The sequence below is a fragment of the Mytilus galloprovincialis genome, chromosome 6 (assembly GCF_965363235.1).
Source record: "Mytilus galloprovincialis chromosome 6, xbMytGall1.hap1.1, whole genome shotgun sequence".
In the NCBI taxonomy this organism is placed as follows: Eukaryota; Metazoa; Mollusca; class Bivalvia; order Mytilida; family Mytilidae; genus Mytilus; species Mytilus galloprovincialis.
In genome coordinates this window covers 10077995-10103376 of record NC_134843.1, presented here as the reverse complement: position 1 = coordinate 10103376, position 25382 = coordinate 10077995, and the positions used below count along the sequence as shown (strand labels likewise).

Sequence of the window (25382 nt, the reverse complement as noted above, 5' to 3'; positions counted from 1 at the left end):
GTTAATACCAACAGAAAGCACTTTTACGTTGTACCCGATTTTCTCTATGTTTCAATTGCAAATATTCTTTCCGGTCGTTACCGGTCACCGTAACTAAAGTACTTTGCATATTCGTATATTTTCTATGATTATTACCTGCCAATTCTCATCAACAGGAATTGACAGGTGAAGCGAAAATCTTTGTTAAAAGCAATGTAGTGTTGAATAAAAATCGCACACCAACTTTCCTTTAAACCCTCATAACTTTGTCATTTCTTCATCTTTTTTCACGGTAGACAGACGATTGATTTTGAAATTGCGCGTCCAATCTTTTTCCATATCATAAACACCTATATACTGCATTGTTACCAAAAATACACCTGAACTTTAATGACCCACTCACTGATAACAACCACGTGACATATGCGATTTATCTATTAGGCCGAACTGCTCGCGGTAACAGCCCGGTACATCAGAGGGCCATGTCAAGTGGGTGATAAACATGTCGGTTTCTTTATATTTTTATCATTTTTCTCTGATCGAACTGCTATCCTGGGGATGTTAATTTTGTTTCAAGCAGAGTGTTCACTCTCCTTCTAATATAACCTCCTTGGTTTGACAGAACCAAAGTACTGCATGGCCTCTATCAGTTCACACCAAACAACTAATTAATGTCCATTTCAGTAGGAAATAATTAATAATTCCACACTTAAACAATTAAACAGCTGCTTCCTTATAATTGAATAACAAGGTATCCCTTTGACCATTAGATCTGTACAACTGGTCAGAATTATACTGTATTGTATATCCCTTTGACCATTAGATTGCTACAACTGGTCAGAATTATTGGTAATATAGAACTGTATTGTATATTCCTTTGACCATTAGATCGCTACAACTGGTTGGAATTATAGGTGATGTAGAACTATATAGAATGCAGTATGTAGGTAATAATTCTCAATGTTTACTTAGGAGGTCAAATAATTCCAATAATTTGTTAAAATATACCACATTCTGAGATTAAACAAAGATTTCTGACATCTAGGTGTAGTTTAGTTTTATCCAATTTGTTAAGAGAAGTCAGTCATGTTTGTTTATAACTAATTGGCAAATTACAAAATTTTTCTGTGATTTGAAAATAGACAGAAGGCTGATTGAACAAAAATACATCTTGTTTTAGAAATCTAAAACTTCTTATCGCATGCTAACATCAAAAGTAGCCTGAAGTTGTTGGAGGGGTTTCTAACATGTTTTTAATGAAAAGTATACTTAGAAACTGAATGTGTTTATCTGGTTAATCCATGGACAGGATGTTTGTTGAACAGTGTTTAATGGTACATTGTTAGGTATGATCCTTAATTCAATGCATCAATCATAATCTTATTTTATGTATTACAGAATAATTTGTTAAAGTTGAACAGAATAATTGATTCAAACTTAAAAGTTGTTGTATTCTCTTTTATACAGTATAATTTATCTTCAAGAGTACTGGTAAAGTAATATAAGTTATACTGAGTCAAAGACGCTGATCCAAGATTTTGAAAATGGGGATGCCCCCCCCCCCTTAAAAGCCAGCATTTGGATTGATTTATCATATATGAAGCTTCGTAAGGCATAACTGCAAGCTTTGTGGTCAGTGGGAAAGGGAGACAGAAAAGCAGCTTTCTATGCATTTTAAAAGTGAATTCACTCATTGAGCCAGAATATTTGGAATATGATAGGCATGAATTAACATATAGTTCCAATTGAACAGATGCAGCCAAATGGATCCTGTTAACCAACAGCAATAAATACCCCCAGTTACAAGAAACCAAAAGCTCTTACTACCCCCAGTTACTTGAAGATTTATCAAAGGCAGTCAATTATTTACTTATTACACAATTGTAAATTAACATATGTCTTACAAAGGTTATAAGTGTCTGAACCTGACTTTTTATCTTTTGTACATTTGATCATTATATTAAATGTATTTAATGGGGTCCTCTCATGTAATGATGCTATTCTAGTGCACAATCATCAACTATTTATAAGAAACTTGAATCAAAAGATGCACAATAGCTCTCTACTGCCATAAACAACTGCATGTGTCATAGGGCATGCTACTTCAAAAGAAATCTCATTTGTTTGTTGAATTTTATGGCTAAAAAATATGTCCACCCTTGTTGTTCTGTTACACCTGATGTTAATCATAGGTATGGGGATATAAATCAAATGATCATGCATACATTCCTTTCTTGTTACCGAGTAAAACTGTATTAGTCTTGACCTGAGGTGTTCCTCATTTCCATTTAGTCAAATTAATTTTGTACAACAGTACTAATGGATGGAACATTGCATTGTTTTACTCTGTTAATTCATCCAATTTATAGTCCCGAAAAAGAGAGCTCTTTGCCAAACAGTCACTGTTTTAAAAAAAAATAGGTTCTTAGATTTTTTTTCTGATGAGGACAATTTATTGTTAACCCCTTTTGTAAGAGATTAAAGAATATGATGTGAGGTTTAGCAAATGTTGTAGAAATGGTGTGAAATAATTAGTCAGTTGTCATCATTTGATGAAATGACCAAGGTCTTAGGGATGCATTGTCTGTCTGTCTCGACTGTCTTGTCCCATATTTTGGGTCTACACAGGAAAAATTGCAACATATGTTTATCATATGTTTTCAAAACATATGAAAAACATATGAAAATCATATGTTTTTCATATGTTTAGGACAAACATATGATAAACATATGTTTACAATCATATGTTTACATATGATTTGAAACATATGAAAACATATGTTAGCAAACATATGTTAACATATGTTTTATGACATATGTAAACATATGTTTACAAACATATGAAAAACATATGATTTTCATATGTTTTCATATGTTTTAATGTTAAAATACATTAATGAAAATTGGAGAAAATGTCTAAATTAGTATTGAAGCCTATCATCCTAACAGCAGAGCTTTCTAATTAATTTAATAAGAATGTAAAATAAATGAATGAGTTATGATTAATAGATAATAATATGAATAATGAATAAATATTCTTCAAGTTACTTTTTATAGTTTGTTCTTTATTCTAAATTAATTTTTTTATTGATTATCCCATTATTCTCTCTCTGTTCTTTATTATTTATTTTTTATTATTTATTCTGCATTTTTTTTTTCTTATTCCCTTTTCTTAAATCCCTAATTTTGATTCCAGACCCTCGTATTACGTACTTGGCACGTCGAATTGAAAAACCGGGAAAACTCGGAAATATTTTCACCGTTATCGTTTTGTGCACTATGACGCAAACCATGGACGCTCACGCGATCATCTGCAGCAGTCTACAGCTGTTTATTTAAGTTTTAAGAATGGACAGAGATAGATTCTACTTCTTCTTCTACTTATAAACAGATAAATTGAATTGAGTGACTTGTCGATTAAATAGAAGAAACCGGGGAACGAAACATAGAAATGAAAGTCTAGAGAAAGTCAACGCAACGAAAGTTCGAAATGTCGAAAGTGTTTTGTTTTCATGGATTACGTACATTTATGTACCTTAAAAGGGAAACGAATGGTAAATATAATAATGCACCTTTTTTATTATTATAATTGGCCAAAAACAGGAAGATGTGTGTGCAAATTCACAGGAGGTTGAAATCCTATCAATGAGGGTCTATAAATATGTCAACTCGACTATCACAGTAGCGCTTCTCTCTCGCTTCTCTCTACGAGAGAAGCTCTACTGTGATAGTCGAGTTGACATATTTATAGACCCTCATTGATAGGATTTCAACCTCCTGTGGCAAATTTTTCACAAAAAAACTATTTGACTGTTGATTGTAAACCGGAGAACCGGTATATCACAATACCAGCTCTGTCTTAAATATGCTTGATCACCTCCAGTGGCCTACATTAGAATTGAGACGAATACAAACAAGACTAGTGGTATTCTATAAGATCATACACCAACACATAGCAATTTACCCTAAAGATCTTCTTGTTAAATCGGACAGTAGAACAAGACATAAACATACCAACCACTTTACACTCGGCCACCAACAGGTTGGGAACAAACCCTCTATATGGTGATTATACCTATATAGAGGGATAATCCTTCTATCGAGGGGTAAAATTATCCCTCTTTAGAGGGGTATTTTTGTTTAGACTGGATTTAAATCAAAATAGGGCAGAATGGCATTCTCTACTTGTTATGGCAGTAACCTGGAACAGTCGATGCACAAATTCATGTACTTAATTTAATATGCACATGCCCAGTTTGATGCTTATCTGACCAAATATAAAATCTATTGTTCACCATGATTGAAAGCTGTGATGGTCAGGTAAATTCTACTCACCTATGCCTCACTGAACAGAATTTCTATTGTTAGATTTAACATGAAATTTAAAGGTCAACTATATATTCCTTTTGTTGTTGATCAGGTGTTCAGATAGGTTTACAATAGATTGCAAGTTTTGTCACTTTAGCAGAAAACTGGTTATCCCAATTTTTAGTAAAGTGCATATGTTGATGCATATAATGCTAGAGATTATAACCAATATAACTAGATAATGCCATTCTGCCCTAATTTGCTTTAAATCCAGTGCAAACAAAAATACCCCTCTATAGAAGGATAATTTTATCCCTCTAGAGAAGGATTATCCCTCTATAGAGGTATAATCACCATACAGGGGGTTTGTTCCCAACCTGACAATTATAAGTTAAAATACAAGTACAATGTAGTCTAAATAATAATGAAGTCTTGAAAGCTATTATACTTAATTTTATTTACATCTATGTCGCAGAATGGCTGCGTCAATGCAAAAATAATTTAAAAAATAGCCTTTCTAGACGTCATAATAATTTGGACTACATGTTCATTTGTATCTTACAAGTTGACTTCAACAATGAGCAAAGTGCATAATGCAAAGTCAGCTTTATAAGTCAAATGAAGGAACTTACAGACTGATAATGATTTTAAAACAAAACAAGGAACAAATAAACAAACATGATATATACTAGTATAGCAACAAACTACAACATGAACTTAATAACAGACTTCTGACTTGGGACAGAAACATACAGCATGTACAGGATGTGATGGAGTCAAACCAGTTTGTTGGTGCCAAATTAAACCCCCTCCCAACCTTGGATAGTGGTGTGAAAAGGGGTTAACACATTTGCCATCAGATATGTACAAAGCAAAAAGACATCCAACAAAAACATAAACCAGACAGGGTATTTATACATCACCACAGGCACAACAAAAATAACCTCTTTAAGTCCAGATTTGAGAGTTACCTCTTAGTTACTGATAACTAGTTCAAAGCTAACAACAAGTTATTTACCACCAAACCTTGCCTGGTTAAGGTTTATTCCAGATACAAGTAGTAACTACAGCATACAAAATAGTTCAGGTTTTGGTGTAAAATGTATGCAATAATTATAATAGGGCATGAATAAGTCTGCAAGTCTGTGTCTATCAACATGATCAAGGTTCATTTGACCTTGTCTTGATCTCATTTACACTGACCAAATTTAAACATCATTATGTATACATGTACATGTAACTTCAAATTTCAAAAAAGAGTGGAAACAAAAAATCAACAATTTTATTAATTCATTTGTAAAGGAGCATAACTCTTGAAATGTATAAGTAATTCCTCTAGAATTCAAAACTTGATCTGTGTTACAATTTAATATAAGCATTGTGTGTTATTTTCGTTGCATTTGGTCAAAACAAACGGAAACTACAATAAGAAAACGGAAACAAAAAAAATAAGTCATTTTTCAGCGGTGTGTTTATAAGTTTCATAACATTTGGTTGAGGCAACTTAAATTTGAGAGAAAAGAACAATAACAATTCAGCAATGCATAACTGAAGAAAGGTAAAAGTAACACCAGTGACCACCCAATTTTTATACGCCCGGGACAGGACGTATTATGGTATACCGTTGTCCGTCCGTCCGTCCGTCGTCCACACTTCGGACAATAACTCAAAAACGCTTTCACCAATTTCCATGAAACTTAAGTGAATTGTTTATATCTATTGACGTAAGCTCCCTTTCGTTTTTTTTTAATTTCAGATTTTAAGTTTTGGATTTATGGGGCTTTATTCATAAAAATGGGGGGATTTTCAACACTTCGGACAATAACTCAAAAAGGCTTTGACCAATGTCCATGAAACTTTGGTAAATTGTTTATATCTATTGACGTAAGCTCCCTTTCGTTTTTTTTTAATTTCAGATTTTAAGTTTTGGATTTATGGGGCTTTATTCATAAAAAAGGGGGGATTTTCAACACTTCGGACAATAACTCAAAAAGGCTTCCACCAATGTCCATGAAACTTTGGTGAATTGTTTATATCTATTGATGTAAGCTCCCTTTCAATTTTTATAAATTTCAGATTTTAAGTTTTGGATTTATGAGGCTTTATTCATAAAAAAAAGGGGGATTTTTAACACTTCGGACAATAACTCAAAAAGGCTTTCCCCAATGTCCATGAAACTTTGGTGAATTGTTTATATCTATTGATGTAAGCTCCCTTTTAATTTTTATAAATTTCAGATTTTAAGTTTTGGATTTATGGGGCTTTATTCATAAAAAAGGGGGGATTTTTAACACTTCGGACAATAACTCAAAAAGGCTTTCACCAATGTCCATGAAACTTTGGTGAATTGTTTATATCTATTGATGTAAACTCCCTTTCAATTTTTATAAATTTCAGATTTCACATTTTCTTGATATGAATTTTTATGCTTAAAAAAGGGGGAATTTTCCAATAAAAGACAAGTTAAAAGAGCAACGGGCGTATTATGCGCTAAAGCGCAGCCCTTTATTTGGGACATACAACAAAATGTATGTACTGACGGATGGACAAGGTTAAAATTTAACACACCCTTCCTTTTCAGTAATTACCAAACTGTCTCATATAAAACATGTTTATACATGTCTGTAATAACCATGATAACTAGGCTTATACATGTTATACATGTACAAATGTTACAGCTAAGTGAAATCCCTTGTCTCATCGACTAAAGAAGTTACCATGGTTGATTAAAAATGTATACATTTAATTTGAAAATTAGTTATAAAGGCTGTGTATTTAGTTACTGCACATATAAAGTTTCAAAAATTCCCTAGTGCACACCAAAAACAATAAATATATGTTACTACCGAAGAAAATTTTAGAAATGAAGAGTTGACAACTCATGAAATTATCTGGCATAACAACATGCATGTTATTTTCACTAATAACTAATTATTTAATATAAAAAAAAAGATGTGGTTTGATTGCCAATGAGACAACTGTCCATATGATAAGAGACCAAAATGACACAGAAATTAACAACTATAGGGCACTGTACGGCCTTCAACAATGAGAAAAGCCCATACTGCATAGTCAGCTATAAAAGGTCCCTAAATGACAATATAAAACAATTCAAACGAGAAAACTTAGGGCCTTATTTTTGTACAAAAAATGAACACAAAACAAATGTGTAACACATAAACAAACGACAACCACTGAGTTACAGGCTCCTGAATTAAGTTATCCCCTTGCCCATGTACATTTGTACTGTTAACTGATGAAAAAAATTGGCATTATACATTTGTAAATCATGACAAGAACTTATTTAGTCAGAGATCAAATTTAACCACTTTGATACACCATTGAATTCATACAACAGGCATATGGATTTAATAAGATGGATTAGAACATTTAAATAATTTAATACTTTTATATTATACATGTACATGTACATGTATATATAGTACTAGTATAATTTTTTTCCGGGCAAGTCTAGATCTGTTGGTCTTGTTTTAAAAGATCAAAATAAGCCAATTTTGCCATATATAACATGTATAAAAATATTTAAGGCAATTTGTCAGATATTTTAACTTCATTTCATTTTACATTATTTCTTTTAGCATTTTCTATGGAAGTACATGTACGTCAAGAAGAAGAAGAAGCTAAGTAACAGAATGGAATTCTCTCAGGCATTGCTTTCTAGATTATATGATGGATTCATAGATTTTCATATTGATTTATGTGCATATAAAGAGCAGCCGGCAATTATTTTATGACGAGAGGTATGTACATGTAATAAAAAGGATAACTTTGTTTGAATATTTTGTTGTTGTCAGACTATCTACATGTTACACATTTTGATTTCGTGTAAGCTGTGAAAAAATATTTTTTCTACTGGACCATTTTATTGAAAATAGCATTGGAAGCTCTATATACACTCCATTGCTTGTTCTTTTTATACGACCACAAACAATTTTTGGGGATTGTATAATGGTAAGGTGTTGTCGTTATCTGCAGCGTCCGAAGACACATTGGTTTCCGAACAATAACCTGGGTTTAAGTGCATAAATCTTTATGAATTTTGTTTAGAAGGTCCAATACCACAAAAAAAGGTTGGGAGGATTTTGGGGATGATGGTCGGAAGTCCCAACTGTTTAGGAATTAGGGGCCCAAAATGGGCCATAAACAAGCATTTTTCTAGTTTTAGGATAATAGCTTGTTTATAAGTATTTCAATTGCTCTGAAATTGTACCACAATGTTTAAAACCACAAGTACAAGGTTTTGATTCAGTTTAGGGGTCATGGGGCCAAAGTTTAGGAATAAGGGGCCAAAAACAAGCATTTTTCTAGTTTCCAGACAATAACTTGTGTGTAATTGTATAAATCTCTCTGAAATTGTACCACAATGTTCCATATAACAAGGGGAAGGCTGGGATAGAGTTTTGGGTTAGTTGCCCAAAATATGCAGGAATTGAGGCCAAAAAGAAGCATGTTTCTAGTTTCCAGACAATAACTTGTGTTTAAGTAACTCATAGGCGGATTAAGGTGGGAGGCCCAGGCAGCCCTGCCCCCTCCCCACCCCTCTTTTCTGGGAAAATTTTGGTTGATTATATAGGGAAACACTGAAGCATGTCCGGATCATACCCCCTCTTAGGCAGTCACTGGGCCCCCACATATGAAAATTTTTGGATCCGCCACCGAGTGTATGGATCTCTCTGAAATTGTACTACAAGGTTCCATACTACAAAAGAAAGGATGGGATTGAGTTTTAGGGTTATTGCTCCAAGGGGGATTTCAATAAGTTGAGGGGGGGGATAGTTTGTTTACAACTTTTTAAAGGGATTCCTTTTTTTTACAAAATTTTTTAAATTTTTGATTTTTGAAAAGTTTCATGCAATAATGTTCAAAGTAAGATCTACAATGGTCATAAATTTTGGTTGATTATATAGGGAAACACTGAAGCATGTCCGGATCATACCCCCTCTTAGGCAGTCACTGGGCCCCCACATATGAAATTTTTTGGATCCGCCACCGAGTGTATGGATCTCTCTGAAATTGTACTACAAGGTTCCATACTACAAAAGAAAGGATGGGATTGAGTTTTAGGGTTATTGCTCCAAGGGGGATTTCAATAAGTTGAGGGGGGGGATAGTTTGTTTACAACTTTTTAAAGGGATTCCTTTTTTTTACAAAATTTTTTAAATTTTTGATTTTTGAAAAGTTTCATGCAATAATGTTCAAAGTAAGATCTACAATGGTCAACATAACCAAATTTTCAATGGACCCCTTAAGCAGTTGTTGCCCTTTATAGTCAATTTTTAACAACTTTCTCATAAATTTTGCAATCTTTTCCTCTTTTGTGTTTTGAGCAAGAACTAAAGAAGATAAAGAGAAACTTAACAGTCTATTAATAAAATATGTTTACAGGAGTTTTGCCTCTTGGAAATAGATATTGAATTTGTAAGGAATTGCATCCCACACATGTCTACTTTTCTTGTAGATTATTTTTATAATTTATGAAAAATGTTAAAAAAAAAAAGAACATACTTATTTGATGTGGTTATTGCTTTTTGACAGCAAATTTTATATATCCATCAATTGGTGAGGTACATTGAAACACTGTTCTTTTATTAAATGCATGAAGTATACAGATGGTAACACAAATGACAACATGTTATGTTCATGAGTTTAATATTTATATATAAATGTTGTATTTCAACAATTTTGCCTATGAAACAGCAAATCAAGATTTAATAAACCAGAGTTAATGCCTAAATGGATTTTTTTAAACTTAGGCAGAAGAATAGTTTTTTATATATACATGATATAAGAAAAGTTCATGCTATACATATATTTGTTGATTGTTTATAAATTGTTTCCATTAACTCAAAAGTAAATTAATTAGTGAGCATCAGTTCATACTACATGTACATTTAGTTTTTGTCTGGACTTTTGGATTAACTTAAAATTTATAATTTTAGCTTGTTACCAAATGAAAGGAAAGTGCAGTATAAGAATTACTGAGGTACATGCTACGGTGTACATGTACATGTAGGTGCAGATGTCCTGTAAAAAAAAAGACTGGTATCAAAGTAAGTTCATATGTAGAATTGTATTTGATTTAAATAATTTAATGTTATCTATTCAAAACTTTTTCAAGTGTAATTGTACATGTATACAGTTGTTTATTTTTCTGTCATTTTGATGTCAAGTATGCATCGAGGAATCCTTACCAGTCTCATCTGCTTCTGCTGCACATGCATGAGAAATGAGAAGCTCAAATAATTATAGCATTTGCATCACAGACCGTATATTATGAATTGTATATTTAACATGATCAAAAGTTGTTCTTGTCAGTTGTCTTGAATATCTACATTAAATATTTGCCACTGTACCTTAAAATAAACAAGAAAAATTAATTTGATAATTTTCTTTTAACCGTAGAGTGTTTTTAAAGAACTAGAATATTGATATAAGGAGATGGCGTATGATCCTCAATGTGACAACTATCAATTAAAAAACTAAAGAACGAAGATAAAACATTTACTGGTCACTGTTCAGCAATGAACAATAATCAAAATTCATACCATAAAGTAACCTTCAACTTGTTTAAGAATGCAAAATGTGAACCATTGAAAAATTAAAACTACATATTGTATGGCAGACATTAATTACTATGTTTATAGAATGATTGTAAGGTGTTTATACTTGTCTTGCAGGTGCAATTCTTGCCAGATTTTTATAAAACTTATACTATACGAGTCATTCCACGGTAGTGGCTAAAAATAGACTTCTCATTTAAAACAAGTAAAAACAAAGTCTTTGATCTATATTTAAGGTCAATTCGTAATGTCATGCTTTAAATAACATATCAAAGAAATAAAAGAAGATATAATTTCGGTTGTTAATGTTTTTTTAAATAAATTTTGAAACCAGTTTATGATGAAGTAGGGTAAAATAATCGGCCATTTTCTGGGACATCTCTGGTACGGTATTTTCAATTATACACAAATACGTTATATTTGTTTATTTATGTTTTATTGAGTTATCTATGGTGAAGTAGATGGTTTAAGCCGTTATAATACGCGATTTTGTCGGCGAAAAATAAACAAAAAAGGTAAAAATATTGTTTTCAAATTAATGTAAACGATCGCTACTGTCGTGTCCACTGTTAAACCCAAAACTAATGGTCTCAGGATTTTTAATTGTAGGTGCCATGCATGAGCGATTATATCTAAATGCACCAATTATGTCTTCTCTTTGTAAAATGTGAAAACAATAACATAAAGACGTTCCGTTGACACGTGATCGTAATTGAAATGCACCGGCTGACATTCGCGTCCAGTTTGTAACGATCATTCATTCACCTATATTTTCTTACTGCGCATCAGCAAATCATCAATGTTTGTGTTAGTGACGTAGCATGTGCACATGAATCAGTGACGTGTACAAGCGGGGAACACAAATGGAATATGGCGGAGAAATGGTAGGTAACGTTTCTGTGTCCTGAAATTTAACGATCGACACAAGTAACGATCATTCACAGTTTTTTATTAATAGTTGAAGTATTGTATAAAAATGCAAATATTTACCAGTTTAATGAAGAAGAAATGTAGAAAGTCTATCGATATCCACGAACTTTATATTTCCCTCGGTTACAATAAAAAAATGTTTTTACATTATCATGCAAAAAGACACCGTTTTAAGAAACGATTGTTACATACGGACACTTAGATCTTGTGTCTCAGTAACAATCAAGCAAAATTGTGGAAAACACATAATTTTTAAAGCAAATAATAATTGTTAAATATACCACGGACTTTAGTGTCACCAGTTTTCATTTGCATACTTGCAAATGCACTGCAACTATTGTAATGACAATACATTCCCTATTTCTGTGATGATTGTAACATTGAGACACCAAAATATGTAGCGATTGTTACAAATTAGACACAAGAATTCAAAGTGATTGTAACATAGAGACACCAAAATTATGCGTCTCTGTAACAATCATGTTAAATTGCAGAAAAACATGTTTATTTAGAAAATATTTATGTGCAGTAATGCCAACTTCATTTTAATGGACTTTAATGTCAATGTTTTTCATTTACATACTTGTAAAATGCACTGCAAATATTGAAGTGACAATATAGTCACTATTTTTGTGATGATTGTAACATGGAGACGCCAGAATAAAACACAATTGTTACATTGAGACTCCAAAATTTTATGTGATGGTTACAAAGGGACACTAAAATCTTGAATTGCAGAAATAAACATGTTTATGTTAGACTTAATAAATATTATAATGCCATCTCTATTTCAAATGTCAAAAGTTTATTTTTGCATACTCCCAATGAACTGCCACTATTGTAATGATTATATACTGTCATTTCTGTGATGATTGTAACATTGAGACACGAGTCCACCTAAAGATTGTTACACATGGACACGAAGATTTTATATTTAAACAAAGATCTTGTTGCATTAAAGAAATTATTATATTTCAGGAAAAATTTATTGAAATAAACTTTGCACAATAATATCGGATAAAATAAAATGTGGTGTGATTGCCTGATACCGAAGAAACCACTTTAAATCCGCTATAATATATACTTTCACAATATATACTACTTTCATACTATATGAACTAAAATTAAAAATTAGTCCTCAAACACCTTTCCAATATAAATGTACAGAATGACGTACTAGGTCACTAGCTTAACAGTTATGAGTTGAAACGTGTGAGCACTTTTTAGATTTTTTAAAATTCTTGTTTCCCGATACTTTGAAATTTTTATACCCCCGCTTTGAAAAAAAGGGGGGTATACTGTTTTACCTCTGTCTGTCCTTCCGTCAGTCCATCAGTCTGTCAGTCTTCTCAGGAACTATACTACCAGGATTTCTGAAATTTGGTTTCAGGTTTGATATATAAGTCAGCTATACCGTGTGATGCGTTTTCAGATTCATCACTCAACAACTTCCTGTTTACTGAACACTTGTTTGATTTTACACATGAAAGCCAAGTTGAAAATTTTTCGTCACATTTTTCTTAGGAACTACAATACAAGGATTTCTGAAATTTGGTTTAAGGGTTAATATAAGTCAGCTATACCGTGTGATGCGTTTTCAGATTCATTACTCGACAACTTCCTGTTTACCGAACACTTGCATATTTTTACACAATTAATATTATCCTTGTTCAGCCCTTTTTCTGACTTAGGTTACATGGGGGGATATGCTTAGCAACTTATTGTTATAAACAAGACAAAATCGCACTCAAAATCATATCACAAAAAATAAAATGAAAAAATAAAATAAAATGGAAATACCGATCTACCTACCCTATTTTTTTAAAGCATGTAACCTTAAACAGATATTTTATTTCGGCCTACTATCAAAAATGCATATAGGCGAGACATATCCCTGTGTCAACAGTTTATTACATTATCACATTTCTAAGTTCAGTAAACCATAACAACATAAGAATGAGATCAAAACCTTTATTTAACATACAATTAATTTAGAAAGTTCATACCATAAGGAACATGCACATACCAAGTTTTAAGTTGATACGACTTCAACATCATAATAAACAACTTTTACCAAAAACATCCGGGACAGACCAGAAAGCATAATGCCACTGTATTATTTCTTTCAGGTCGTTTTTACGCTTAAAGTTGAGGTCGCAAATGCGGCCACAGGTCAGCAATGATGTCCAAACAAATACCATACATATATCAGAATCTGCATCACAAAAGAAAACTGCTGCACAAAGGTCAAAGAATTACAGAGACAAAATAAAACAAGACCCTGAAAAATATATAACATACTTAGAAAGAGAAAAAGAACGAAATAGAAAATGTAGGGAAAATTGGTCTTCTGAACAAAAAATCCATCAGAGGGAAAAAACGAGATTACGAGTACGTAAATGGAGAGAAGAAAGAAAACCAGAGGAAATTGTTAAATTAAAAAAAAAAACTAAACCAAAAACACGTGCACAAGTAAGTTCACAAAGAGAATACTGGCAGAGAAAAAAAGAAGAACAAAGAGCGAAGTACTCAAGCCAAAAGAGAAGAAGAATTAATGAAAAAAGGCGGTCGCAATACAAATTGGATAAATCCAAGAGCACAACTGAAAACCTAATGCCAGCTGAATCAACAGAAACTCATCAAGGGTATTCAACAAAGGAAGCAGAAAGAAAGGCTATATACAGAGCCTCGTTGCATCTACCTTCATCACCTGAAAAGTTTGCATCTGTAGTTGGAGGGTTGACTGCTAAGGCAACTCCTAGAAAAAGAGAAGCATTGACCAAACATGGCCTTTTACTGACACCAACAAAAAAAAGACATCTTAGGCTAAGCCAAGAAATAATCTGCAAGATGAAAGATGATTTGCATAAAACCAGAAAACATCGCACTAAGGAGGTTTTAAAGAAAAGAAGACTTTTAACTAGCTTCATACTTAAAGATGCTGAAAAGAGAAAGGCTGGCATTTCTTGGAAATTTGCAGTAAAATGTTCAAAACTTAAAGATGTATGGGAAGAAGATTCTGAAACACCAAAAAGAAGTGATGCTTTGACAGAAGATACAATTGACAAGATAGAAAAATTCTACAAAGATTTTGACACTGTATGTCTGCCGGATAAAAAACAGGCATCATTGAAATCTGAAGAACCAAAAAGAATCTTGCAGAGCAGTTTAAGGGACAACTACAATGAATTCCTAAAAGAAAACCAAGAATGTACTTTAAGTTTTTCCAAGTTCACTGCATTAAGACCCAAGACTGTACAGACTATGAGTAAATCAATTTTTAACAATTGTCTGTGCGAATATTGTACCAACATTCAATATAAGGTAAAGGCTTTAAATATACAAGGAATAAAAACCAGATATGAATTATTATCAAGAACTGTATGCCCAAAACCAGAGGGTTCTAGATACTACAAAATTGAATGCGTCAAAAGGTTATGCAAATTATGTGGGGTGGATAAGTTTATATCCCAGTTAGACTTGTACAAAAGGCATAATATACAATGGTATAAATGGGAAACGCAGACATATATGTATGCAAATGAAAAAAAATCAAAGAAGGTTCTAAGTTTAAAGAAAGAGAGTGTCTCTAATTTCCTGGAAGAGCTCAAAACAGAATTACAGCCATTCAGTGCTCACTTAAATACTGCCTGGTGGCAACATGACCAATTCAGACATGTGACACAGAATTTGCCATCTGATTGGACTGTTTTCTGTAGTGATTTTGCCGAAAATTACACATGTTTATACCAGGATGAAGCACAAAGTGCTCATTGGTCTCACGACACGGTCACACTTTTCAGCATTGTTGCGTACATCAGATGCAAATTCTGTGAATTAGTCGTAACGCAAAGCATGATCTATGTGTCAGAAGACAAAAAACATGATGTTCATTATGTTCAACATTGTATTTCATTGGCAAACGAGTATATACAAAGAGTCTATGAGATGAAATCTAAGAGGCAGATTCACTTCAGTGATGGAGCAGCTTCACAGTTCAAGTCTAAAACCCCATTTGCAGATGCTCTTCACAGCAAATCAGACTTTGGTTTTCCCGTTGAAAAACACTTTTTTGGAAGCAGGCACGGGAAAGGACCATGTGATGGTGAATTTGGGGTGATTAAAAGAATTGTAACAAATGCTGTAAAAAACAGAAAAGCCATGGTGAAAAATGCAAGTGAATTCTTTGATTTTGCAGAGGCAAATTTAAGACGTCCAACACTAGACTCACAGAATGAATGTTGTCATTTTAGAAGAAATTTCTTTATAGTAAAGGAAGGTGATGTCAACAGAAAACGCCCAGAGAGGACCAATGTAAAGGCTGTTCCTGAAACCAGACAACTTCATTCTGTGAGGGCTGCCGATGATTCTGCCTCCTTAGAAAAGCGCACACTTAGCTGCTTTTGCTCAACATGCATACAAGGATCTGGTTCCTGTCATAATGCAGACATGGTAGAAGGTTGGATAAAAGAGACACAAAGAAGGCAGTTGAACAAGAAAGACACCTCTAAAAAAAGTAAGAAAGTTGACAAGAAAAACGTCAAAGGTTTGTTAAAGGAAACGCCAAGAAAACAAAGAGCAACTCGTTCAAATAGCCACAAAACAGCAGACTCACAAGAAAGATCACAGGATTCACCAAACCAAAAAGAATTTAACAGACAAGACACGACAGTTGAAGAAGTGCACTCTGTTTTTGATGTTATATTACAAACTTTGAAGAGTTGTACTTCAATAGATGACATCATGATTAAAGGAACTGAACTCGCAAGTGTAATACCAAATCTTAGGTGCAACAAAGATGAAGACATTTCTATTTCTGGAAGTGGGTTACACATTGACAAGTTCGGCATGGAACTGTTGCCGGATGATGTCAAGAAGGAAGGATATTTCCCTGCAAGTGTACTTGGTGATGGAAATTGTTTGCCTAGGTCTGCTAGTGTGATAATGTATGGAACGGAAAATAATCATACAGAACTACGTGCAAGAATTGCACTAGAACTGGCATGCTATTTGCCGCTATATGTGGACCATACATATTTAAGGAGAGGTGAACAACTATCTGATAAAGAAGCGCTTGTTCTCCCAAAGTCTTACGTTATGTATTCAGAGCTGTATACACCTGGAGATATAATTACTTCATCTTTGATAGAAAGAACACTATTTGAAGAGATTAGGAAAGTATGCAGTGCAAATGAATTCATGGGAATTTGGCAGCTTTTTGCACTTGCATCAGTTTTGGGAAGGCCTCTGCAATCAGTTTATCCAAATCGTGGAAATCCAAATGTGAGAAAAGATCTCAATCGATCAATCTTGCCAAGGGAAATGGAAAGCAACACACCTGCATATATCCTCTGGTCATCAAACAGAAGTGATGAAATGACATATGCTCATTGGATTCCAAACCATTTCTGTCCAATTTTGAAGATGTCCATAAATGATGATGTCCTTGAATACAGTACTGACACTCTTGGAGATATAGACCTGGAAAACATCAGTGGGTTATCTGAGCAGCTGGCTCCATGGGTCATGGATTTACTTGATGACAGTGATTCAGAAGTCAGCAATAACCAATATAATATGGTAAATATTTCTATAATGTTAGATGTGTTCATGATCATACAGTAATGAACAATGATGGAGCAACATTTTTTTCAATAAGTTATTTGGCCTTTTAAACTTTATTGGATTCCAGCCTATCTGATGAATCTTTTGTAGACGAAACGCGTGTCTGGCTAGATACAAAATTAATCCTTGTATCTATGATGAGGTTTTTAAACAGTTAATGTGTCGCTTTCACTTGGTACATGGATTTGTTTTCACTTGATTATTAGTGTGTAAGAATTATAAATATGCAATTATATGCTATTAAATGCATTACAATTTCATGCTGTTTTTCAGTATGAGACCACAGCTGATCAACACTCCTTATTGGATACACTGACAGATAACCAGTCCTCGATGACAGTTAAACCCATGGATGTCCAACCTTTTGCTTCAGTTCAACCTGACGAGGCTCTGATGTCCAACTTGCAGGATAACAGTGAACAGAGCAACAAAAGTAGTGTTGTGTCTAAGGTATCTATAATTTATTATGTAAATTGCAGACCCAGACTTTGGGCATGATCATACAGTTATAATGGACAATGATGAAGCCACTCATTTAAAAAAAAAATTAAATAAGCTGTTTTAGACCCATTCATGTATTGATTTCATTTGGTACGTGGATCTTTTTTGTCTTTATGAATAAAGGTGTGCAAGAATTTTATGCCATTACATGCATTACAATTTCATGCTGTTTTTCAGGATGAGACCACAGCTGATCAACACTCCTTATTGGATACACTGACAGATAACCAGTCCTCGATGACAGTTAAACCCATGGATGTCCAACCTTTTGCTTCAGTTCAACCTGACGAGGCTCTGATGTCCAACTTGCAGGATAACAGTGAACAGAGCAACAAAAGTAGTGTTGTGTCTAAGGTATCTATAATTTATTATGTAAATTGCAGACCCAGACTTTGGGCATGATCATACAGTTATAATGGACAATGATGAAGCCACTCATTTAAAAAAAAAAATTAAATAAGCTGTTTTAGACCCATTCATGTATTGATTTCATTTGGTACGTGGATCTTTTTTGTCTTTATGAATAAAGGTGTGCAAGAATTTTATGCCATTACATGCATTACAATTTCATGCTGTTTTTCAGGATGAGACCACAGCTGATCAACACTCCTTATTGGATACACTGACAGATAACCAGTCCTCGATGACAGTTAAACCCATGGATGTCCAACCTTTTGCTTCAGTTCAACCTGACGAGGCTCTGATGTCCAACTTGCAGGATAACAGTGAACAGAGCAACAAAAGTAGTGTTGTGTCTAAGGTATCTATAATTTATTATGTAAATTGCAGACCCAGACTTTGGGCATGATCATACAGTTATAATGGACAATGATGAAGCCACTCATTTAAAAAAAAAATTAAATAAGCTGTTTTAGACCCATTCATGTATTGATTTCATTTGGTACGTGGATCTTTTTTGTCTTTATGAATAAAGGTGTGCAAGAATTTTATGCCATTACATGCATTACAATTTCATGCTGTTTTTCAGGATGAGACCACAGCTGATCAACACTCCTTATTGGATACACTGACAGATAACCAGTCCTCGATGACAGTTAAACCCATGGATGTCCAACCTTTTGCTTCAGTTCAACCTGACGAGGCTCTGATGTCCAACTTGCAGGATAACAGTGAACAGAGCAACAAAAGTAGTGTTGTGTCTAAGGTATCTATAATTTATTATGTAAATTGCAGACCCAGACTTTGGGCATGATCATACAGTTATAATGGACAATGATGAAGCCACTCATTTAAAAAAAAAAATTAAATAAGCTGTTTTAGACCCATTAATGTATTGATTTCATTTGGTACGTGGATCTTTTTTGTCTTTATGAATAAAGGTGTGCAAGAATTTTATGCCATTACATGCATTACAATTTCATGCTGTTTTTCAGGATGAGACCACAGCTGATCAACACTCCTTATTGGATGAACTGACAGATAACCAGTCCTCGATGACAGTTAAACCAATGGATGTCCATCCTTTTGCTTTAGTTCAACCTGAAGTGGCTTTGACGGCCAACTTGCAGGATAAAAGTGAACAGAGGGACAATAGTATTGTACTGTCCCAAGAGAAGCCCTTATATGACCAGCTCTTAGTCTCTGAGCAGCACACTAAAAGATGCAATGAACAACAGAGGTAAGGAAAATATTAGTGATGAATAGATTTGTTGTTTTAATGTACATAAGACAATAACATTCAAAATCAAGGAGTAAACAACAGACATTTACAAACAGTTAAAGTAAGTAAGTAACAACAGGAACTCCACTTAAAACTGGCAGTGAAATCAGGTGCTCTGGAAGGGTAAGCATTTCTGGCACAATATAAGGCACCTGTTGTGTTATTTCTTTGTCCAGTCCTTTAATGATGGAAGGCTTATTGTGACTGAGGATGAATACTAGATACAATTTCTGACACACTGTTGTCATAATGGCAGATCAGCTCATGATGGCTATGATAAAATGTCTTGAGTGATGACTAATTCCTGTCCAAGTAATGCTTCTACATATGTCTGATAACCATGTATGCAACTGTTCATAAATTATTGAAGTTGACTTAGTATCAGTAATTATTTGTTCATAATTCAGCTTTCCAAATTTATTCAACTTTATATTTACATTGTATTAGTTATATGAGTGGGCAGTATTTGCTTATTGCCCAAGGGACAAAAACATACCCTGCTGTTGTAAGTATTGCAGTTTTGTTCAGTTTAAGTTAAAGTTTTATTATGTTATACTGTTATATTTTCTAGGATTGTTTTTCAGAAACTTCTAAATGTATAATTAACCACTATTTTGTATGATACTTTTGTCATTTTTGTAGAACTTTTGAATTCCCTGAATTCTAATAAAGGGTTCTTGTATTCTTGATTGATCTTCAGTTCAAATAATTAGATATTATACATGTAGTAGGTTTTATAATTTCTATATAATTACATAAATTTCTAAAATGTATCTTTAAATTTAATACACAATTTTAGAGGGATAAATAGTTAGTTTACACATATCATAATTATTTGTGATTGGTGTTTGCAACAACATCAGCCTACAGTTGTAATAAGCATTTTCTTTAACTTTTTGCTGATCTGACATGTCTGATGAAATTGAACTGTATGGTATTGATATAGAAGTGGTTGTTATTTTTGATACCTTTTTGAACAATAAAAAATCAATACTGTGTTGTTTTAGGTTGATGTGTGGCCCTATGTGTATTTCTACACCCACAAGAAGGAGGACTTGTGGATAAGTGCATCAATACGCCATTCCATAATATCATCAGAGGTGGTTAAACCAATAGACCCGCCAGATGTCTGTTTGATTGGAACTAGACGATTTATGTACAAATTCAAAGGTAGATATGAGATTATTTATTAAACATAGGTTACATTATCCAAAGATATAGATATAAAAAATTTAGTGTTTAAACTCAGATCACCCTTTGACAAAGTAGTTCACGTCACATGTTTGTGAGTGGTAGGCCAAGTCCACACATACAAAAAGAATAAGTCATAAATTATTATTCCAAAAAATGTTCAGTGATGATTCTGAATTATACCCTAAACTAAATTCAAGATGATCTATAACACATACATTGACATATATATATTGAATGTGTAAATTTGTGTCCTGGCTGAGACAATTGAAACAAATACCTCAATTGAATGTAAATTTTTGTAGCCATTTGTTCACCAAAGTATGTGGACATGTACATGAAGATAAAGTTATAAATCTTTCCGAGAACAACCAAGAAATATGTACATTGTTTGTACTGTACAATGAAAAGTTCATATGTTCACACACACACACACAGAGCAATGTTATTTTATTCATACACATTAATTTGGTTAAAATAGATATTTTGCCACACATGTATCATAGCAAAATGTAATATATATATATATGAATACTATGATGAAAAGTTCAGTTAATATCAAAAGTTAATGCTGTACCATTTTCCTCTTTTTCAGATCTTTGAACTGAATCTGTGCCAGAGAGGGTCCGCCAGAGAGTGTTCCAAGTTTTATATCAAATAAAATATTTGGTTAACATTTTTATGCTTGAGTTTTAACTACTGATAATTTATTCTTGATTCCCTGTGTTGGCATCTCTTCATGGTTTTAATTAGTACTTTTAATGTACATGTGTTCTGGGTAGCCCTTTAAAAATCAATTTTAAAACTGTATTCAAGATTTCATTTTACAGAAACTCCCTCCCAGCGGTTCCATGCTATTGACCAATGCAAATCACTGCCCACCTTAAAAAATTTTGAACTGACATTTCATAAGATCAAAAACGATTGGACAAGAACTGTCATCTTCCTGACTTGGTACAGGCAAATTGTCAGATATCCTATCCAAGGTCTGTGGTCCGTCCGTCTCCCTCCAATAAATACTGGCAGCAACAAAAAAGCCTAAATGCAGTGGTTAAAACACCAAAAACCAATCAATCAATATAGCATAAGAGATATTCTAGATAGAGACAACATTAAAAAACTCAACACAGAAAAAAACAGACCTCCTTTGGTGTTTCAATGTATTAATTACAAGACCCCCTATGGTGTTTCAATGTATTAATTACTAAATTTATTCTTATGGTGTTTCAATGTATAACAGACATTTGGTTCGCCCAAAATTTGTCTAAATAACCTAGATTTAGACTGAAAAGAAAGATTTTTTAATGAGTTCTACACATTTATAGGTCAATGGATGCTTTCTACAAAACTCAGATGACTATTTAAACATACAGGTTCTATAATTGTACGGGGCTGTTCAATTACATTTTGTGACGATTGTTACATGGAATATTTAGACTTGTATTGAATTTCAACATCCTCTTGATTAGTAGATGTTATATCTATTCTTTGTATAACTATTCTGATGGAGTTTCTATAAAATTCATTATCAAAATATAAGAAAACTTGACGGTTATTTTTTTTTATTAGGATATTAGTTTTGACACAATTTTTGGTGTCCATTGTAATGATCGTTACATTTTTTACAAATTTTCTTATTTTTCTATTCCATACTCATAAAAAAATAACTTTTCATATATTTTTCACTAAAACTATGTCTTTAAATAGTTTTCAAAAGGCAGTTTATATTGTGTTGTCTCTGTGTTAATTTATAATAGGTTAAACATGAATAAGGATGTTTCGTGAGGCTTGGTCAAAACTGTAGAGAGTCAAACATCCCCCAAAAATAGTCTTGAGACACTTAACAGAGAAAATGTGCATTAGGTTCAATGGAAAGAACTGAAAATGCATAAACTTAATAGTCACTGTTACAAAATATGTGTATTTAAATCATTTTACTGGACACCAATGTAACCTACGTCACTTTCCCACAGTCATTTTTCAGAAGCACATTTTGGCATTTTATCTGCCTTATTTTATCTTTTTATTATCAATATCATGTAGTTAAATGTTTAAACTATCTGTAATATCCAGTTATTGCATGATACTATCACTTTTAAAAAAAAAAACACTGTCCCACATTTTGATACCACTACTGTGGAATGACTCATACTTTAATATCAGCAATATATAATATTGGTCAAGTTCACTACTTTTGACGGATTGACTATTTTCAAAAGAGTTATGGCCCTTGAAAATATTAAATAAAGGAAAATGGCCTTGTAAGCGCTCTCATCGATTCATTTTTTTTATAAAACACATAGTATACTGTAAGTAATGCCCTTGAAGGTCTGTTTGAAATATTTCGTATACAAGAAAAAGAAGTTTTTTTCCAAGCACACTTTTTTATTTATAATTTTATTCAAGTGCCTTTTTTTAATTATTGCCCCTTGCTGAATAAAATATGTGCAACTCAGTGGACATTGAAACTCTGTTCTGTTATTTTTATTTTCAGGAACTGAAAAGTAAAGAAACAGTACCAAAGAACATTCATTTTAAATTAATACAATATTGAACTCAAAAGTCAATCTAGTTGTCTTTCTTAATTACAGATATAAGAAGATGTGGTATTAGTGCCAATGAAACAACTCTCCATCCAGGTCATAATTTGTAAAAGTAAACCATTACAGGTCAAAATACAGTTTTCAAAACAGAGCTCACACGAAACAGCAAGCCATTAATTATAAGGGCCACAAAAGTGGCAGCATACACTAGCACCTGTAATAGCTAGCAGTGTAGACAATTACATATCAATGTGTATGGTGATATAGCAATAGAGATATCACATCCATCAGAGGGAAATAGAATATAGACAATAGAAAGATCACATACATCAGAGGGAAATATAATATAGACTGTCACAATAGAAATATCACAGACATCAGAGGAAAATAGAATATAGACAATAGAAATATCACATACATCAGATTAGAATAGATTATCAACAATAGAAATGGTGTATGTCACAGAGACAAACATACGAAAATAGAATATAGACAATAAAAATTTGATATGTCATAGAGATGAAAATAGAATATAGACAATAGAATTAGGGTATGTCAAAGAGGCAAACATAGAATGGGATATGTCAAAGAGACAAAACCATGAAAATAGAATATAGACAATAGAAATGGGATATGTCAAAGAGACAAAAATATGAAAATAGAACATAGGCAATAGAAATGAGTATGTCAAAGAGATAAAAATATGAAAATAGAAGAGACAACAACTTAATAAAAAAAAACTAGATATACAATACAAATTATGGAGCACTGACTGTGATAATTATTTTTCTGCATTAAGGAATGCTAATGTATACAGTTGCTTTTTATTTGTTAAGAGCTTTTGATTTTGCCATGTATTTTCTGTGGAGTCAAGTATTTGGGGTTATTAAAATCATCATATTGAAGTATTTACACTCAAAATGAGTTCCTGACAGAAAAAAAAGATGATGAAGAAGAAAAACATCAAAAACATTACCATTAAAAACAAACCAAACAAAAATACATATACATGAAAAAATAAATGCATTTGAAAAATTAAAAAAAAAAAACATAAAAAAAATATTTATTTAGGACCAATATAAAAACATATGAAAACATATGTTTGGGCCGAACATATGAAAACATATGTTTAGGCCAAACATATGAAAACATATGTTTAGGTCTGGGATGAAAACATATGAAAAACATGTTTATAAAAAACGTATGAAAAACATATGTTTTTCATATGTTTACATGCATGAAAAACATATGTTTTTCATATGATTTTAGAAACATATGTTTTTCATATGATTTTAGAAACATATGTTTTTCATATGTTTAACATATGTTTTTCATATGATCAAAAACATATGTTTTCATGTCGGGCCTAAACATATGTTTACATATGTTTTCAAACATATGAAAAACATATGTTAAACATATGAAAACATATGTCGCAATTTTTCCTATGTAGGATCTATAATCTTGCTGTGTCTCTTTGTATTGAGATAATGTCATATACAGTTTTCCATATGACTAAGATGTGTCTTGACCTTCGTCCAAGCTGAGATTTTGGTATCTTTATAGTCTGTTTATCTCACTAATACAGAATACAAGCTTATATCATGATCTTGACCCTCCTCTGTTTGGAAGTGCAGGTTCATTATAAATAGGTCATGGACTTTTACTTGTATTTGAGTTGAATTATATTTTTTTAATAGAATGAAATGTTTCTAATGTAATGTTACCATTTGGATTAGTCTGTTGTAGTGTGCAAGTCTAGTTCCTATAAGTGTATATTCATATCACATTTTCATGTTATTTATCATGCTCAAAATTCATGTTTGCTGCTGAATGTTCTGTTATCCTAAATCATTCTAGTACTCACTAAAGCCATCATACAATAATTCAAAATTGTGTGTCATGACCTTGACTCAATGTTATATATGCTAAGGTTAAGGTCACAGTTTGTAAATTGTTGATATCCTTTATGAGATATCTCAGATTACCTTTTTTTTAACATTAAATGTTTGAGTTTTTTTTTTGGTATATAAGCAGTGCTAG

At 32.7% G+C, this 25382-nt stretch overlaps 1 protein-coding gene and 1 long non-coding RNA gene across 3 annotated transcripts; both read left to right on the top strand.

The window, feature by feature from the left end:
• Positions 1-3161: 3161 nt before the first annotated feature.
• Positions 3162-23358, top strand: LOC143078892 (uncharacterized). Its single transcript, XR_012979296.1, has 4 exons — positions 3162-3533; positions 7887-8048; positions 10248-10358; positions 23291-23358. It is a non-coding gene; the product is annotated as an uncharacterized LOC143078892 (long non-coding RNA).
• LOC143078891 (uncharacterized) lies at positions 17174-21771 on the top strand. Of its 2 annotated transcripts, XM_076253921.1 has the most exons (9): positions 17174-17378; positions 17697-17873; positions 18102-18278; positions 18508-18684; positions 18913-19089; positions 19319-19563; positions 20053-20110; positions 20613-20775; positions 21392-21771. In XM_076253921.1, the coding sequence occupies exons 1-9, from the start codon at positions 17175-17177 to the stop codon at positions 21397-21399; spliced, it is 1386 nt and encodes a 461-aa protein (XP_076110036.1). In that variant the 5' UTR covers position 17174; the 3' UTR covers positions 21400-21771. The 2 variants fall into 2 exon arrangements, 1 of the variants encoding a protein (XP_076110036.1); XR_012979295.1 differs by lacking the exon at positions 20053-20110 and having other exon boundaries at positions 21392-21768.
• Positions 23359-25382: the final 2024 nt, after the last annotated feature.

Coding starts and splice junctions, on each gene's coding strand:
- LOC143078891 (XM_076253921.1), top strand. CDS start 17,175: ATGACATATGCTCATTGGATTCCAAACCATTTCTGTCCAATTTTGAAG. Junction 17,379..17,696: donor GCAATAACCAATATAATATG/GTAAATATTTCT, acceptor GCTGTTTTTCAG/TATGAGACCACAGCTGATCA. Junction 18,279..18,507: donor AAAGTAGTGTTGTGTCTAAG/GTATCTATAATT, acceptor GCTGTTTTTCAG/GATGAGACCACAGCTGATCA.